Genomic DNA, 19453 nt, shown 5'->3' on the forward strand with positions numbered 1-19453 from the left:
CCACATAGATATATTTTCAACTGATCAAAAGCATTTTCTAACTTGTATCGACAAATTTTCAAAATTCGCTATAGTCCAACCAATCGATTCAAGAGCAATCGTAGATATCAAAACTCCGATACTACAACTAATAAACCTGTTCCCTAAAATAAAAACAGTTTACTGCGACAATGAAAGGTCTATCAACTCACAAACCATACGAACCATCCTAGAAAATAGGTATGGTATACAGGTCTCAAATGCGCCCCCCTTGCACAGCACGTCTAATGGCCAGTTGAGAGATTTCATAGCACCCTAGCAGAAATCGCACGGTGCATCAAGATAGATCAAAACATAACCGAGACGACCGACCTCATTCTATTTGCAACAATAGAATATAACAGAACTGTCCACTCGTTTACAAATAAAAAGCCTCATGAAATAGTTCACGCTATTCCACCAGATTTTGCGGGCACAATAAGAGACAAGATCAAAGAGGCTCAAGAGAAAACACTTAGGTACTCAAATGAACACAAAGACAATAAACAGTACCAAGTAGGCGAAAAAGTCTGGTTAAAAACCAACAGACGCCTGGGTACCAAATTAACGCCACTCTGCTCAGAAGAGGTCATTGAGGCTGATCTGGGCACGACAGTGCTTATTAAAGGGAGGGTGGTCCATAAGGACAACCTTCGTTAAGAGGGTGCCCAATTTAATTTAAAATTTTTTACATTTTTTTATACTATCACTTTTTTATACTTTAGTGACGTTTGTTACTCTCTATATTTTATATTTTTCGCACTTAGGTTAGGAAACTTGCTACTCCCGTTAGTCCTACTGACAACTCCCTCTTGGACCATAAAACTAATCGAATACTCACACGCTAACCACATACCAATAATGGACGGAGATATTACTTTATGGGACGAGTACGGTTACATGGGACATACAACGAACGTTACATCGTACGAGACTTACGCAGACGAGACGAAACACGCAATGGACTTCTTCGTGAAGGAGCACATGAGACGGGTACTTGAAACGGACTTGGAACGAATAGAGACTCTTCTGGACACACTAAAGGTACGTCACCGACATGCCCGTAGTCTTAATTTCATAGGGACTGCTTTGAAAGCAATAGCGGGGACACCTGACTCTGACGACTGGGACCAGGTGAGGCTTAGACAGGGACAGCTAACGGACTCGGTAAATGAACAGATAGAAATAAACGACAAAATACAATTGCAATTAAACACACTGACCTCATCCATGAACTCTATTTTAAAATCGGACAACTTAGACACATTTGTACGAGACAATTTTGGCAAAAAACCGTGTTGTAATTCAAGAACTTGAAAATTTAATACTTGCAATCACCCTTTCCAAATTAAACGTAATAAGTCCAATAATCCTGAATGACGTTGACGTAAAGGAGATTGAAAGTAAACATCCCACAAACGTTAGCGTGTCAGATATTTTAGAGGTAGCTAGCATAAAAACTTTTCAAAATCGAGACCTATTGTACTTTTTAATAAAATTTCCGAAGCCTTTGTTAACTTGTAGAAAAATAAGAATATTCCCAGTACAGCATGAAAATAGAATCTTAGATTTCGAGGACGGTAGCACGGTCGCGGATTGCGGTACGGAAACCTTCGCGGTCAAGGACTGCAATGTATCAGCGGGCACCACTTTCTGCAGGAGATCGAAAGCGCCAACTTGCGCACAACAACTCATCTCTGGCATGGTCGCCCATTGCAACACCCAGCCTGGACACTTGGACCCAGTCACCATGATCGACGAGGGAATGCTCATCACCAACGATGTAACGATAAATATCACCGACGAAAAGGGAATAAGCCGGATGATATCAGGAACTTACCTGGTATCATATACCGAAAAAATTAAAATAAACGGCACGCTTTACGTCAACAATATCGGAACATCAAAGAAGAAAGCCGCAGTTTCAGCCATGGCTCGGGTAAACGTTCTGAGGCACCTAGAGCGCCTTAGTCTGTCATCAATTCACGGAATGAGCGTTAAAAATCTGCAGCACATCAACCACCTCCAATCCCGACTGCCATCAGGCAACACCTGGATCTTTTGCTCTGTCTCCTCCACAGCCTCAATAACCCTGGTCATCATCTTTCTTATCTACCGTCTGAAAGCCAAACGTCAACAACCATCTAAGATTATTGAATAAAAAAATAATATAGAAAGTCCAAGAACTTTTAAAATGAAGGGCATATTTTGTCATTTTTAAAATGCATGTGTGCACCAATACAGTGGTCAGCTGTCGCTGTATGCGTACAAGAGTGCTGCTGACTCTAGAGCTCTCCGCTTTCTGGCTTTTGAACCAAATTTCGAGAGAGCCTGGAGCCAGCACGAAAAAATCGTGTGCAAAAAAATCGTATGGCGTTACCCATTTTGTTCTTCTAATGTCTTTGGTAAAAGGGTGTGCTAGATTCGTCGAAAATTATGTAACAGGCAGAAGAAAGCGTTTCCGTAGTCTTGTTGTCTCTCAAAATTTGAAAAAATTTTTCACAAAGAGATTTAAAATTTTAATTTATAATTCACAGATAACACAAATAGGAATTTTGTATTCTCTATACAGAATTTATAATTTCCATTAAAGATAATAACCCTTGCGCGAACTCCGTTGGGCGCCAGTAAACACAAGGACTTTGCCCTTGATATTTGTAAAACTTATTTTTCAGAATTTAATCCTAATGACAATACTAATTTGGCATTTGTTATCCTTTTGGAATTATCGAAATTTTATTTGTATACAGTTCCGCACAACTGATTAGTTTTAAAAAACCTATACTGTTGTCATCTCACATGGTTCCAAATGCATTTTGTTCGGTTTGTTTCTTTCTAATTTTAGCCTGTATTTGTTTACTCATTATATTATACACAAGACAAAACCACGGGAAAAATGCTATAAAAATATAGAATTTATTTTTTAAACAGGGAAAAAGTTCGACCGAGTGATCAAAATAAGATAAATTTTAAAATTGGATTGTATTCTAAATTTTAAGGCAATTTTTATCAGTTTTTTTTAAGATGGTCCATGAAAAAGCTCTAACAGATTTGGAAAAAGCTAGTACGATGGCTGCTACATATGTATATTTCTGGCCTAGGCAACACTAAGTGTTCACAGGTGCAACATTTTTTAAAAGTGTGGGCGTGGCAGTTTTGGGCGTGGCATAAATCGACAAACTTGCGCTGCGTCTATGTCCCTGGAGTCTGTATGCTTTATCTCAACTTTCTAGCTTTTGTAGTTCCTGACACATACAACGTAGTTTTGTCCAAAAGGAGAAGCACACATATTGATAGGCTATTCTCAAACTTTTAAAGCTTATCGTTTATACAATCCGTAAAAACAAGTTTGCTTCCACGCACGTAGCAAACATATTGATATTAAGCATCACTTTGTTAGACAATTTGGAAAATGTTATTGATATCAAGTATGTTACAACAGAAAATATGATTTCCGATATTTTTACGAAAAATTTAAATAAGATCAAGCATTAGTTAGGACTAAAATGAATATAAATTAAAATGTATGTTTGATAGAAATATGTTATTTTAGGTTATTCTGTAAAGACATGTCGCCTTGAGGAGTGTTGAAAATAGAACTTCTCTGTACAATGCGATACTTATACTATAATAACTTTAACAAGAATTTGTGGGGTTCGAGTAATTTTATTTGAATGCTCGTAGCATCATTGGGTGTCATTGGGTGCAGCTAGCCCGCACATGGTATACTTAAGACTATGTACTCTTTATTGTGCATGCATATACATGTGTATGCAGAAGGCATACATATGCAGAAGGCATATATTACACTAGATACACTACAATATCGAAATTAACGGGATCTAATCGCCCTTTTACTTTATGCATAGTTTTCGTGAGCGCACTATGAATTGGGCATTACTTATGTATGGTCATTGAGTCAGTCACAATTAAACTCTTAAACGAACATATGTATATAATTTTATACCCGTTACTCGTAGAGTAAAAGGGTATACTAGATTCGTTGAAAAGTATGTAACAGGCAGAAGGAAGCGTTTCCGACCATATAAAGTATATATATTCTTGATCAGGATCAATAGCCGAGTCGATTTGGCCATGTCCGTCTGTCAGTCCATCTGTCCGTCTGTCTGTCCGTCCGTATGAACGTCGAGATCTCAGAAACTACAAAAGCTAGAAAGTTGAGATTAAGCATACAGACTCCAGAGGCATAGAAGCAGCGCAAGTTTGTTAATTCATGTTGCCACGCCCACTCTAACGCCCACAAACCGCCCAAAGCTGCCACGCCCACACTTTTCAAAAATGTTTTGATTTTTTTTCTTTTTTGTATTAGTCTTGTAAATTTCTATCGATTTGCCAAAAAACTTTTTGCCACGCCCACTCTAACGCCCACAAACCGCCAAAAACTGTCAGTGTTGAAGAGCCTCCTTCGCACTTTCACTAGCTGAGTAACGGGTATCAGATAGTCGGGGAACTCGACTATAGCGTTCTCTCTTGTTTTATACAGACATATTTTATATATTTACACGTATTTGTTTAATAGTGCTGCAAGCGTTAGTCTTTATAAAGACTTATACTACTAATACTATTAATTAAATTATATTGATATTTAAAATAATAATATAAGCTTGAGTCTTTTTAAATACTCATTCTTATAATATTATTTTTCTGTTAAGTATTTTTTTTGTGTTCAATAAATAATAATTTCAAAATATTTAATATATATATTTATAAATATTTTATTAAGTCGTTTTTATAATTCTGAGAAATGTCTCGTCTAAATAGACCCACTGCTTCTCAACGTGCAAGAAGGCCAATGTTGAGAAATAGGATAAATAGGGAAAATGAAGGATATGCAGGTGGAGAGAGTGGCAAATACAGTATCTCAGCGTAGGCGTAGGGAAGCCGTTAGTCAGGAATGCAGTACAGGGCGTCAATACATTGTCGCGAAGGTCGAGACGCTTGACTCGTCCTGTTCGTGCGATTGAGCAAGAATCTAATTCTCAGTTTCGTTCTCAAAGGCGTCTAGAACCTACAATTCGCGCAATTGAGCAAGCAGCCGATACTCGACGTCGTTCTGAAAGGCGACAAAAAGCGAGAATCGAGCTGTGGAGCAGATTCAAAATACTGCTGGCCATAGGGAAAGCCGTTTGGATCCCGCTTTTCGCGCAATAGAGCAAGCAGCCGATACTCGACGTCGTTCTGAAAGGCGACAAAATAGCAAGATTAGGGCTATGGAGTAGGAACAAAACACTGCCAACCGTAGAAGAAGGCGCTTGGATACCGTGTATCGCGCGGGTGAGCAAGAAGTAAATACCCTGCGTCGAGCACTGGCAAGAGATACACAGGAACGCTTATTGGAAAGAGAGCGTGATAGGGCCAACAGAGCTAAGGCTAGGGCCGGTAGGTATCGCAGGGTAGTCGAGCAGGCGAGAAATACACTTGCTCGACGAAGCGCACGATTAGCTGCTCGACAAGCAACGATCGATGCAATTAGAAATATACGTCAACGAGTTAGTCAGTACAGAAGCCTTAGTGATAATAGGGAAGCAGAAAATCTTCGGAATGCAATTCGAAGTCAAGAAATTAGGCTTGATGTAGGTCAGGAAAATAGGACTATTAGATTCAGACCTATTGAAATAGAAGCTTACATAGCAACATTCAATAGGAATGTTAAGCTTGGCCCAGATCAGATTTGCTTTTGTTGCAAAGGATTGTGGTTCCCCAAGCAAATAAGTAAGCTTTCTAGGTCTTATTTGGAAGAACATTGCGAGTTCAGGAAAGAGATATACCAAAATGCAAGACATCTTTCTTTCGCTGGTAATCTTTTCAGGTTTTGCAAAACTTGTCACAGCAATATTAAAACCGGCCGTAAGCCAAAAGGGGCCATTTCAAATGGCTTAGATTTTCCAGTTTGATTTCACCTCGCCTTCCATTTATGATTATTAAGCCAATAGGTCATGACCGTCAAAGTGCTATTAAGGGAGCAGTTGTTAATGTCCCTATTCCAGGAAGCAATATCGTGACGTCTCTTCCACGAGCTTTCAATGTAGCAGAGGTAATTCAGCTACACCTCAAACAAAGAATGGAATATGGACATGATTTCATGGAAGAAACCATACGGCCTGCCAAAATTGCTGACGCTATTAGGTATTTAGTTAATACTGAGCTTTATAGAAAGCACAATGTGTCAGTTAACGAGCAGTGGATCTCTGACTTCACATCCGATACTGTTCCATTCGTAGCATTCGTGGGGGGGGTAGGGTTTTGAGGGTTCAAAAAAAGTGATTTTTTTATTGCATATTATGAAAGTATAGTAACTCAAGATTGTTGTCTGTAAATAGGAAGTCAATCGGAGCAAAACTCACAAAGATATAGCTTTGGAAGTAGGCGGGTCTCGAACGACTACCTGAGCTGTAATCCCTCAGCGGGGAAGACAGCAACAAAAACTTTAAACACGTTTTTCTCAAATCGATGTTTTTTGAATCGGTGCACTCTGTATCTCAAAATCTATTCAACCGATCGTTCTCAAATTTTTTACAGTATTTCCTTACATAATTTATGAGGTAACCCTGTCGAGATTTTTTCGTTTTTGATTTTAATTTTTTTATTATTAACAACAATAGTTATGAACTTTGGCCAAAAATCGGTATTTTCACTTTCAAGTTTTGTAAAAAGTTCAAAAATTATAAAAAAAATGGAAAAACTCGACAGGGATACCTAGAGGGACATAAAAATTGATGGAAAAACTTTTGGTATTTCATATCCGATTATCCAGTGCTGAGGTATTTTTCAATATATTTTTCAATATTTTTCAACCAATATTTCACAGAATATAGTTTTATTACTACTCTTTAATGTACAATAATCAGAAATAAATTTACTTTCACCGTACGCCCAAAAAAAATCTGTAAAAACCAGTTTTTTTCTCCCTTTATTCATGGCGCTTAGAAGAGCCATGAACGTAGATTATATAGAAGAAAATGAAGAAGAGGTCGAACATTATGAGGAGTTTAGGGCATTAGATATTCCTGAAATATCTTCTCAAATTAATGTTTTAAACTTGAACAACAATTTGTTAGATGTTGATCCGGATAGCAATATCCGGGTAATAAAGCTTCCGTCACTTCTATCCCCTTTAAAGTTAGCCAATTTAGTTAGATCTCTAAACTTGGAGCAAAAAACTTTCCCTACTCATGTCTTGCATAATGCAAGGACAAATCAAACCTTTTATGAGTTCGTAGGTGGCGGAGCAGGTGTCGGCAAAAGTAGAAAAATCCACCTTATTTCAGTCCCTATTCCTAAAGCTGCTTTCGGAATCGGAGGACCACTCTTCATTCCATGTTCTCTCTGTCTGTAAATCAGGCTGGGTCCGCATTTAGAAGTTTAAGCCCTGATTTGTTGAATACACTTCGTTCAAAATGTATTGATCTTAAAATAATAGACGAAATTTTTATGTTCGGTGCAACGCTCTTTTCTCATTTGGACTCTCGCCTAAACAAATTTTTTCCCAATGTTGAAACTCCTTTCGGAGGTAATTCGGTTATCGTGTTCGGCGATTGTAGACAATTGCGGCCCGTATGTGATCGCTGGATCTTTTAGGCCCCGTCAAATGATCCATACAGTGCTATATCAGTGCAATCAGGACACAGATCGGTACAATAGCCAGAAGCTTAACTCGATTCCCACTGCTCAATTTCTCTCGGATGCTATAGACTCAGTTAAGTCCGCTCAAATTAGCTTACAGCAGAGAAAAAGATGTCTGAAACAAGCTAGGTCCCTAAAAACATCTGAGGCACAAGGATTGTGTACCTCTCTGACTTTAAAAACCACTGCCAAATATATGATGACGGTCAATGTAGATACATCAGATGGTCTCGTAAACGGAGCCACTGGTGTCCTTGGGGAGATAGGATTCAGTACATCCAACACTTCAGATCTTCTTTGGATACAATTTTAATGAAAGCATAGATGAAAGCATAGGAGTAAATGCGCGTTCCAAGCGCAGACATTATGAGGAGGCTTCATGGACGCCGATTTCGAAAATTATAAAAAGTTTATAAATTAATTCTAATCAGGCAACTACAATTGACCGAATGCAGTTTCCAGTGGTTCCTGCAGAAGCAATAACTATTCATAAAAGTCAAGGAGCTACGTACAGTAAAGTGGTAGTTCACACTAACTGCAGCATGCAGAGAGCTGCGCTGTAAGTAGCCTGTAGTAGAGCAACAAATGCGGCAGGTCTCTTTATTATTGGACCTTTTTTCCCCCAAAGATCCGCACAAGATTCAGCTTCAGAAGCAGAGCTCCGAAAATTGCGTTTCACTAAGCTACTGAATACCCATTTCTATTGTTTAATCAATAGTCCGAACCTTCATATTTTTTTCCATTATACGGAAAGTTTACACTGCCACATAAGCGATGTTTGTTCCGATCGTCTAATGCTTAGGTCTTATCTTCTGTGCTTCGTTGAAGCATCAACATACTCAAATGAGGTAAATGAAATTCCTGGCTTTACCACAGCAGTGAGATTAGATTGCCAGTCAGTAGCTAGCGGAGCCCGACCAAAAAGAGGCATTCTCTTTTTTATTCGAAGCGAACTTTTTGAGAATGTTAGTCTTTGCTCAAGTGGTCGATTTTATTCAAATCTTTCAAATTTAGCCTCTCCAGTGTTTGAGTTTGCTATCTTTAAGTACCGATCTTTAGGGATTCTTGTTTTATTTAAAAGTCCGACCTATCCCTTAAAGAGGTTTGAAACTGAGTTTAAGGAGATATTTCAGCAGCACACATTTTTAAATAGTAATTGTTTAGTGTTAGGAGATTTTAACTTGTGCCTCCACTCCATCTCTGGCTGCTGCAAGCAAATTTTCGATTTTTTAGTAGATGTAAAGGGTTTTAGTTCGTTGCTAGATTTGGATGCGTCTACAACCAATAGCAATACGCATATTGATTGGGCGTTTTCAAATATTTTCGATAATCGGGCAACTGCGCGCACATTTGAAACCACATATAGTTACCACAGTGGTATATTAGTTAGCGTTAGGGAGGCAGAGTAGGTAGCGTATAGTTATTTAATTAAGTATTAACCAAATAGTTTTTTAATTTTTTTTTAATATTTTAAGTTTATAAATTGATTATTAAATTAAAAAAAACTCGACTTTAGCGTTCTCTCTTGTTTGTTTTAAATTAAATTAAATTTGTTTTACAAATTGATTAACTTTGTATACGTTTTAATTATACCCGTTACTCGTAGAGTAAAAGGGTATACTAGATTCGTTGAAAAGTATGTAACAGGCAGAAGGAAGCGTTTCTGACCATATAAAGTATATATATTCTTGATCAGGATCAGTAGCCGAGTCGATCTGGCCATGTCCGTCTGTCCGTCCGTCTGTCTGTCCGTCTGTCCGTATGAACGTCGAGATCTCAGGAACTACAAAAGCTAGAAAGTTGAGATTAAATATACAGACTCCAGGGACATAGACGCAGCGCAAGTTTGTCGATTCAGGTTGCCACGCCCACTCTAACGCCCACAAACCGCCCAAAACTGCCACGCCCACGCAAGGTTGTTATTTTTGTTGGCAATGGTTCTCGATCGTATGTAATGCGCCCCAAGAACACCGAATATAAGTCAAATTACAAAGCAGAAACAATTAAACACGGAGGATCCAGTATTATTAAGCGTCGTAGATGGCCCACATTGTGTGGGGTTTTCCCACATTTTTAAGCCTTTTTCCTATCCAACACTGCCACAAAATGGGAACGAATTTTTTTTATGAATTTGCCTTCGATGGAAACCGAAAATGTTAATAAACAGCGTTAATGTAATTAATGTAATTAAAGCTGTTTATTAACATTTTCGGTTGATATGAATAATGAATAATAATAATGATGAATAATTATATGAATAATAATAATAAAGTAATAATAATTGAAAGTGGACACTGAAAGCAATGCTGATGGTGAAACATAATTTCACTTTGTCGTGCATCGAATTCCATAAGTTTCTACAATCAAAACCTGAGCTATTGCGCCAAATTGCTGCTAATGATAAGTACAACGTCAATCCAAAAGTGGATGAAAACGGCAAAAGCAATATCGATGGTTCGGTTAGTGATATGGACACAGATTTAATATAATTCACACGAAATTCTGTTTATAATCCATTATATGAACTTAAATATTCGTTTTAATTCAAAATAAATAAAAAAACATACATCCCACATTCGATACCTCATTTTCATTTCCAAATCCCGCAAAAATTTCCTTTTCAGTGGAAATTTACCCATATTTCAATCGTTTCTCGTACTACGTAGTTGGGGCAATACGTTGGATAAAAACCATAATGGATCAACATGTTTTTGTGGATATTTTGGTGACGGTGATGCTACCCTTGCCAAATACGATATGCCGCTAAAATGGGTCTTCTAACAAGACTATGACCCCAATCACCCCAGCAGGAAAGCCAAGGATTGGTTCCAAAATAAATCTGTTCCTATTTTGAGTGGCCTGCACAGTCCCCAGGCCGCAATCCCAGCGAAAATACTTCGTCAGATATGAAAAAAGCAGTTATAGCTTCTAAGCCAACTAACAACGAATACCTTTGAGTTGCGTCCTGGAGCAAAGTATCCCTAAAACAGTGCCAGGTAGATTCCATGCCAAAATGTTGCGCACCTGTTATTGGTAATAAGGAATACACTACCAAATATTAAATTAGTGGGATAGGTGTAGTTTTAATACGCATACATTTGTTATTGGTGAATTTTTTTTAGTTTAAGATTAAGTTTAAAATTGAAAATTTAAGCATTTTTTATCAAGTGGTGCTATTTTATTTTTCGCCTAGTTTTGTCGTTCTTAATTAAGTTCCTTATTTAAGATAAAAACAAGAGAGAACGCTATAGTCGAGTTCCCCGACTATCCGTTACTCCGCCTAGTTTTGTCGTTCTTAATTAAGTTCCTTATTTAAGATAAAAACAAGAGAGAACGCTATAGTCGAGTTCCCCGACTATCCGTTACTCAGCTAATGGAAGTGCGAAGGAGAGTCTTCAACACCGACAGTTTTAGGCGGTTTGTGGGCGTGGCAAACAACTTTTCTGCAAATCCATAGAAATTAAAATTACTAACAACATGAATCGACAAACTTGCGCTCTGTCTATATCTCTGGAGTCTGGAGTATGCTTAATCAACTTTCTAGCTTTTGTAGTTCCTTAGATCTCAGCGTTCATACGGACGGACAGACGAACATGGCCAGATCGACTCGGCTATAAGGTAAACATATCTGTTTTGCCAGTGGAACTTTAATTGAAAAAGAATTAATAGCCAATACAAAAATTGTACTTAAATTATTTAAAGGCAACAATATTGAGAAATTTTTTTTTTAACTTTGACAAAATAGATACCACTGCAGCAACGGTGCAAGTGCACAAGATGGTAATTGCATACATATTACCAAACGACCTATTTAATAACCACCTGGTATTTATAAGTCCTATCAAGACTAACAAACTTTCCCATTACTATAAATAAACAAGAGAGAACGCTATAGTTGAGTTCCCCGACTATCTGATACCCGTTACTCAGCTAGTGGAAGGGAGAAGGAGAGTCTTAAACACAATTTTTGGCGGTTTGTAGGCGTTATAGTGGGCGTGGCAGAAAGTTTTTTGGCAAATCGATAGAAATTTACAAGACCAATATAAAAATGAAAAAATATCAAAACATTTTTCAAAAGTGTGGGCGTAGCAGCTTTGGGCGGTTTGAGGGCGTTAGAGTGGGCGTGGCAAAAAGTTTTTTGGTAAATCGATAGAAATTTACAAAACTAATACAAAAATGAAAAAATAAAACATTTTTCAAAAGTGTGGGCGTGGCAGTTTTGGGCGGTTTGTGGGCGTTAGAGTGGGCGTGGCAACATGAATCGACAAACTTGCGCTGCTTCTATGTCTCTGGAGTCTGTATGCTTAATCTCAACTTCCTAGCTTTTGTAGTTCCTGAGATCTCGACGTTCATACGGACGGACAGACGTACGGACAGACGGACATGGCCAGATCGACTGGGCTATTGATCCTGATCATACTTTATATGGTCTTTATATAAATCTTTATTTAAACAATAAAGATGCAATTTGAAATTTTTAACGGGGCTATATAAAACAAGAAAGAACGCTATAGTCGAGTTCCCCGACTATCTGATACCCGTTACTCAGCTAGTGGATTTGCGAAGAAGAAATTTCAACACTGACGGTTTTTGGCGGTTTGTGGGCGTTAGAGTGGGCGTGGCAAAAAGTTTTTTGGTAAATTGATAGAAATTTACAAGACTAATACAAAAATGAAAAAATATCAAAACATTTTTCAAAAGTGTGGGCGTGGCAGCTTTGGGCGGTTTGTGGGCGTTAGAGTGGGCGTGGCAAAAAGTTTTTTGGCAAATCGATAGAAATTTACAAAACTAATACAAAAATGAAAAAATAAAACATTTTTCAAAAGTGTGGGCGTGGCAGTTTTGGGCGGTTTGTGGGCGTTAGAGTGGGCGTGGCAACATGAATCGACAAACTTGCGCTGCTTCTATGTCTCTGGAGTCTGTATGCTTAATCTCAACTTTCTAGCTTTTGTAGTTCCTGAGATCTCAGCGTTCATACGGACGGACAGACAGACGGACATGGCCAGATCGACTCGGCTATTGATCCTGATCCAGAATATATATACTTTATATGGTCGGAAACGCTTCCTTCTGCCTGTTACATACTTTTCAACGAATCTAGTATACCCTTTTACTCTACGAGTAACGGGTATAATTAATGGTAAATTGGTAAATGGTAGAATTAAGTCTGCAATCATTTGAGATTTATTGTACATTGTTTATTAAGACACTTTGTCTAGCTTTGGGAGACGGATGTGCTGGTAAAAAGTTTAGACTTCTGCGGAAAAATACTTTTCAACACTTTTTAAATTCAGCTTTAAATCCGCGAGAAAGAAATTTTAATTTATTAATTATTACTTTGCATGCAAATGGTATTTTAATAAGCTATTTGGAAGGGGAAAAATGTTTGGTAGAAAATTAATAACTCGAGTAGTAGATGTTTTGCCATTTTATATGCATATACAGTGACGTGTATGTTCTTGAAAAAATTGTGCATTCCTTTAGTTTTTGGCACGGAATAGTTAATTTTTTATCTATATAAAAAAATAATAATAAGTAAAGTTATCAACCCCTTTCTATACGGAAGAATGAAATCTGCTTACGAATTTGCCAATTTCCCCCAATGATTTTCGTACATTACGAAGTTTGACAATTGTTTTCCTCAAACCGGGGTCAATTTTTTTTTCCTTCCAACCAATTATTATTGTTATTACCGTAACTCGTAGAGTATAGGGATCTCAGGAACTAGCTAGAAAGTTGAGATTTAGCATACAGACTCCAGAGACAAAGACGCAACACAAGATGCCACGCCGACTCTAACGGCCACAAACCGCCAAAAACTGCCACGCCCGCACTTTTTAATATTTTATACCCGTTACTCGTGGAGTAAAAAGGTATACTAGATTCGTTGAAAATGATGTAACAAGCAGAAGGAAGCGTTTCCGACCATAGAAAGTATACATATATGTATATTCTTAATCAGGTATTGATCCTGATCTGGCCATGTCCGTCTGTCTGCATGAACGTCGAGATTTAAGGAACTATGAAAGCTAAAAAGTTGAGAAAGCACAAGTTTGTTGACCCATGTTGCCATGCCCACTCTAACGCCCACACTTTTGAAAAATGTTTTGATATTAATTCATTTTCTTAATAGTATTGTAAATTTCTATCGATCTGCAGAAAAACTTTTTGCTATGCCCACCCTAACGCCCACAAACCGCCCAAAACGGTCAGTGTTGAAAGTTGGGCCTTTTTCATTTTTATAAAATTAGTAAAGTGCTTAGCTAAAAAAGCCTACGGATAAAATTAATAATAAGTTTGTGAATAATATAAAAAAATGAATACATGAAATACATTTTTGGCCATCAAAGTTATATGTTAAGTGTGTACGCATACTTTTTCTGGCAGATGTACACAAGTGGGCATAAGTATTTAGACAAGAAAAATATTCATTATATTTGTTTGTAACTTATTGTTTACTTACAGGAAAATTGTTTAATAATTTTAGTAGATAGGTAGACTATCGTAGTTAAATTAGGTAATATAAATATAGGGATAACTTCATTGTTGATTTAAGAAAACTTACTTTTCTATAAATTATCGGTGACATAAGTATTTAGACAAATTATTTAAATTTCATAAATTGAAAAGAGAAAAATGTGAACTAAAAAATTATAACAAATTAATAAAAAATATATCCCCCTTTAGCGTCTATCACTTTTTGGAGACGTTTTGGTACAGACTGTACCAAGCTGTGGATATAATCTATTGAAATATCCTTCCATAAGGCTTGAATCTCCAAAATCGTTTCTTCACGACTTCTAGATAAGTTTGCACATCTTATTTTCTTTATATATGACCAGTGGTTTTCTATTATGTTGAGGTCTGGACTTTGAGGTGGCCAATCCAATGTGTTTACGCCAACATCTCTCAGAAACTGCGTAATCAGTTTGGCCTTATGACAGGGGGCATTATCCTGCTGGAGTATCACCAAAAGGGAATGCATGATTATTTAGGACATCCAAATATTTTGTTTGATTCATGGTTCCATCAACGGGAACTAAATCTCCCAATCCAGTGAAAGCTACGCATCCCCAAAACATAACAGAACCTCCAGAATGACTTATTCTCGTACATACGGGTGCCACAAAAATAATTTTTCTTAAATCAACAATGAAGTTATCCCTATGTTTATATAACCTAATTTAACTACGATAGTCTACCTATTTACTACAATTATTAAACAATTTTCTTGTAAGTAAACAATAAGTTACAAACAAATATAATGAATATTTTTCTTGTCTAAATACTTATGCCCACTTGTGTATATCTTTTAAAAACCGAAACCCTAAACACGTTTTGCTAACCCATCCATCATTTTTCTAAATTGTTTCAATAAATCAAAAATCAGCTCCGAAATTAGCAGCCGAGTTCGAGGACGAAACAACACCAAGAAACAAACTTGCGCTTAAATCTATCTGCAAGCTTTTCTCAAATTTCATAAGGGCGGACATGGCCAGATCGATTAGACAAGTGATCCTGATCAACAGGATATATGTATACTTTATAAGGTCGGAAACGCTTCTTCTACCTGATACAAACTTTTCAACGAATCTAGTATATCCTTTTACTATACCAGTAACATATATAATAAAAAGTTAGAATGATAAAAAAAATACGGCACATTTGGTTCTTGTTGAAAATGTTTTTCGTTTTTATGATTAAGAAACTAGTTTTGAAATACTGCGTTTCCATTTTTCTGCTACTTTTTTAGTTAACAACAACACCGACTTGAAATTCAATTCGTAACTGCAACAAATAAGTTGCAAGCAAATGAATGTAATAATTATCGCCGAACGTGTTTTTACAAAAAATCACTAAAACATGTGGTAATAAGGTGTACATACGAGTTAGTATGCTATACGATTTTTGTTACTTTAATTGATTTGATTATTGAATAAAAATTAATTGGAAGATTTTTAAATTTCTTACCAGAATGTCTTAAAACTGAGGATACATTTCGAAATAAATGTTGTCGTTCTTCAACAGGCACGTTTAGAACTCTGCCTGGTAAATCTCGCAAAGCTCCAGATAACTAGACAAATAAAAGGGTAATCAGTTGTTTCTCAAATATTATTAAGTAAAAACCTGTTCGTCCACCATATTTTAAAAACGTGTATTTTACTGAATTAGAAATACTTCTTATATATGTGACCTCGGTAACCTCACAAGGAGATCGACAAAATAAGATATAAGTATATGTGATAAAAGTGGAACTTTGGTAATAAAACAACGCTGCTTCTATACTTTGCAGAATAGCTACTAATACCCAAATCACACTTTTAAGTCTAAGAGATATAACAAAAAAATACTTGTGGATAAGTAGAAATTAAATCACATCTATTTTCCATATTCCTGAAAATATTATTTGGAATTTAGTTATTCGATTTCTAGAGCAGCTGAAAGACATTATTGGCCTCGCAATTTAAAAACGCCATGTCCCTTAGCCGTGTTGTTGGTTTTAAATATTTTGTACGTGTGTTTAAGATACATCAAATGGATATTAAAACAATTCTAAAATTATTAAAAAATGCATTTACAATAAATAATTATTATTATTTATTTATTAATTTTGTTGAGCAAAGAAAAGCTGTTAAATTTTGCGAGCGGAATAATATCGAATGTTACAGAAGGCCTTTGATCTAGTTATTCAAGGAGAAAGATAACACTAGATGAGTCCTACAAAGAATTTTATATGATAAATTCACTTCTAAATATTTCCTATTTTTTAAATATAGTTGGCCAATACAGTTAGACTATTAAATTATAAAACAAAATTTTCCATTCGGAACTTTTAAAATATAAATTAGTATGGAGCAGTCTTCAATTCAGCAATCTGAAGGAATGACTTCGGATTCGCTAATTGATAGGGGAATACATTGGGCAGGAGGCGCTAACTCAGCAGTGCCACGGTAGTTCCGATGACCTAGGCAGCCGACTATGCAGCGAGCTATCAGGCGGATGCAAAAGTACAGCATTCTGCCCATAGCGCTGTCATCAATTCTGTTCACCGCTGCCGACGTCGGGCTTCTGCCTAGCCCTCTTGGAAACTATATATGTTTGTTTTCATTAGTTCTTAATAGGCTCGAATTCAAACGAATTATGCAAACCAATAACCCAATAAACCCAGTAATCCATGTAAGGAATTACTAGTTCGATGTTATATTTATAGATAAAATAATAAAAAATTCCGACTAACATAGCTATAAATATAATCTGAAATATTGCCTTATGTGGTTTGGCACCCAAACGAGTTCACGAGAGCACAAAAACAAAAAATAATTATACCCGTTACTCGTAGAGTAAAAGGGTGTTCTATATTCGTTGAAAAGTAAGTAACAGGCAGAACGAAGCGTTTTCGACCATATTAAGTATATATATTCTTGATCAGGATCAATAGTCGAGACGATCTGGCCATGTCCGTCTGTCTGTCCGTCTGTATTTCCGTCCATATGAACGTTCAGATCTCAGGAACTACAAAAACTACAAGTTGAGGTTACCGCCAAAAACTGCCACGCCTACACTTTTGAAAACTAATTTAATATTTCTTCATTTTTGTATTAGTCTTGTAAATTTCCATCGATTTGCCAAAGAAAATTTGGCCACGCCCACTCTAACGGCCACAAACCGCCAAAAACTGTCAGTATGGAAATTTCTCCTTTGCACTTCCACTAGCTGAGTAACGGGTACCAGATAGTCGGGGAACTCGACTACAGAGTTGTCTCTTGTTTTCAACTTTGATGGAGAAAGTAAATCGATTCCCTACCATTCCCTGTGTATGAGGTGTTGTTCTTGAATATGTTCTTTATCAGAATCAAAAGAGATCGGGTCCACACACGTCCCACCCCGAATTTCCCAGGCAAAAGATACTTTCAACTCAGCGTAAAAAACGCGCGGCTTAGTGCAAGTTCAGCTACAAGCGCAGTTGCTGCGCAGTACGAAATTGTATGGCGGGCATACATTATTTCCTGTACTGGCGGCTTGTTTTTCAATCCCTGACTTTGTAATGATTTTAAATGAATGTATAATGATTAACTATTTTTCAAAAATATTATATTAAGAAAAATTGAATGATTATTTTTAATTATTTCTAAAAAAAAGGTAAAAATATATGAAAAATTAACAAAATACAAAATAAAAATAAACAATAATTTTTTCTTTAAAATTTATTTATTTTTTGTTCTTAAAACATTAAATATGTACCATATTAGCATTTTCAGAGAAAACAAATGAAAAGTAGTTGTCGAAATTGGATGCAAATTGAGAAAACTGCCTCCAAAAACAATAATTTTCGAATATAAAATCTACTATTCATCACACCATATTGTATGACCACTTAATCGAAAGGTATTAAAATTACCTTTCATGTATGAAAATATCTCAACTGGTTCTAGAGTTATGGTTTTTGTTACCCAAAAGTATCTAAGGCGCCACTGTGGGACGGTCGGACAGACGGACGGTCGGCTATATCCATTTTATGGTCGGAAAGGCTTCCTTCTGCATACTTTTCAACGAATATAGTATACTCTTTTACTCTACGATTAACGGGTATAATTAATTGAAAGATTCGGAGACTAATCAGATACAAATATACAAAATTAAGCTGTAGGTTAGCTCAAACCAGTATAAACAAATTGATTAAATTTATAAACGCTATTTACAAATCAGTGTATAATTATTTATTTTTTTTGTATGGAGTAAAATTTGAAGTCTAGTGTAAGTTAGTTAAGGGCGAAGGCAGAAAGCTCTCTCTCGCTCTTTACGAATTCGCCCCGCCTTCGCCAACCTTTGTTAAGTTAGGCTTTAAGTGTGATAATATGGAAATATAAGAAAAGTCGAGATTTACTGTAATTTACTGTAATTGTGTTCATTACTTCAATCACTGTAGCCACCGTCTCCCACTCCCTGGATCAAACTCGCACTAATAGTGGGGGTTAATGCCTAATAGCCTAATATACCAGCAGCTGCAGCGGTGAACTTTTCGTTTTCGCTTGTGCACCGGTGCTTACGTTGTTGTTTGGCACCTTTTCGTTTGGCGCGGGTATATTCTTTTGGCGTCATTTTGTACCCACTATTAATATTGATACTGCAACACCTGATTTTAAATTTAAATATTTTTTCGTCGTTGTTCTCATTAGAAAAAATTTAATACACATTTCGAAACATAAAGTAATAGTTTATTAAAATAAAAAGAAGATATACTTCACTTTATATGGTCGGAAACGCTTCCTTATGCCTGTTACATACTTTTCAACGAATCTAGTATACCCTTATACTCTACGAGTAACCGGTATTGTTTAGCTATTGAGCTTTTTCAATAGCTGTTGCGAATAATAAATAGCCGAATATTTTTCGATACTGTTGGTTTTGTATATTATACTGGCAGCTAGGGCCGACCAAGAGCTATATCAAATTCTCAAGTTGAGTCTTTGCCGAAAAACGAAAAAGTAACAATTGGCGGGACAGACAGCCGAAATGCAAGGCCCGAGCTTAATGTAGGCAGATAACAAAGAATGAGAGAGTGCGATGCCCTATGGGGCGGCTGATGCTTTGCCGTTTTCACCGCCGCTTCCCAAAGTCCACCGAAATGGGGCGACCGTGGAGGGATGAACCGCCATATGAACATCTTGAGTCCGCACAGAAACGCAAATGTCGAGAGATCCTTGATCAGCTACATGCACTGCCCTGGTTACAAAGCATATAAATACGCAGACGTAGCATTTAAGCGCAGGCTTGTTGCGTGTATCCGACT

At 36.8% G+C, this 19453-nt stretch overlaps 1 protein-coding gene across 7 annotated transcripts in view; it reads right to left on the reverse strand.

The window, feature by feature from the left end:
• The window catches only part of LOC120457865 (eIF-2-alpha kinase activator GCN1), a 39680-nt gene extending 23777 nt beyond the window's left edge, over positions 1-15903 (reverse strand). Inside the window, exons 1-3 of one of the 7 annotated variants that reach the window (XM_039645389.2) lie at positions 15790-15880; positions 15634-15736; positions 14187-14617 (exon numbers count right to left, since the gene is read on the reverse strand). In XM_039645389.2, the coding sequence (XP_039501323.1) occupies positions 14613-14617; positions 15634-15736; positions 15790-15804 (123 nt within the window). In that variant the 5' untranslated portion in view covers positions 15805-15880 and the 3' untranslated portion in view covers positions 14187-14612. Of the gene's footprint in view, positions 1-14186; positions 14621-15633; positions 15737-15789 lie in introns of those variants that run through there. The other 6 variants (XM_039645388.2, XM_039645383.2, XM_039645382.1 and 3 more) reach the window with 6 other exon arrangements.
• Positions 15904-19453: the final 3550 nt, after the last annotated feature.

This window comes from Drosophila santomea, unplaced genomic scaffold, assembly GCF_016746245.2.
Source record: "Drosophila santomea strain STO CAGO 1482 unplaced genomic scaffold, Prin_Dsan_1.1 Segkk85_quiver_pilon_scaf, whole genome shotgun sequence".
Classification (NCBI taxonomy): Eukaryota; Metazoa; Arthropoda; class Insecta; order Diptera; family Drosophilidae; genus Drosophila; species Drosophila santomea.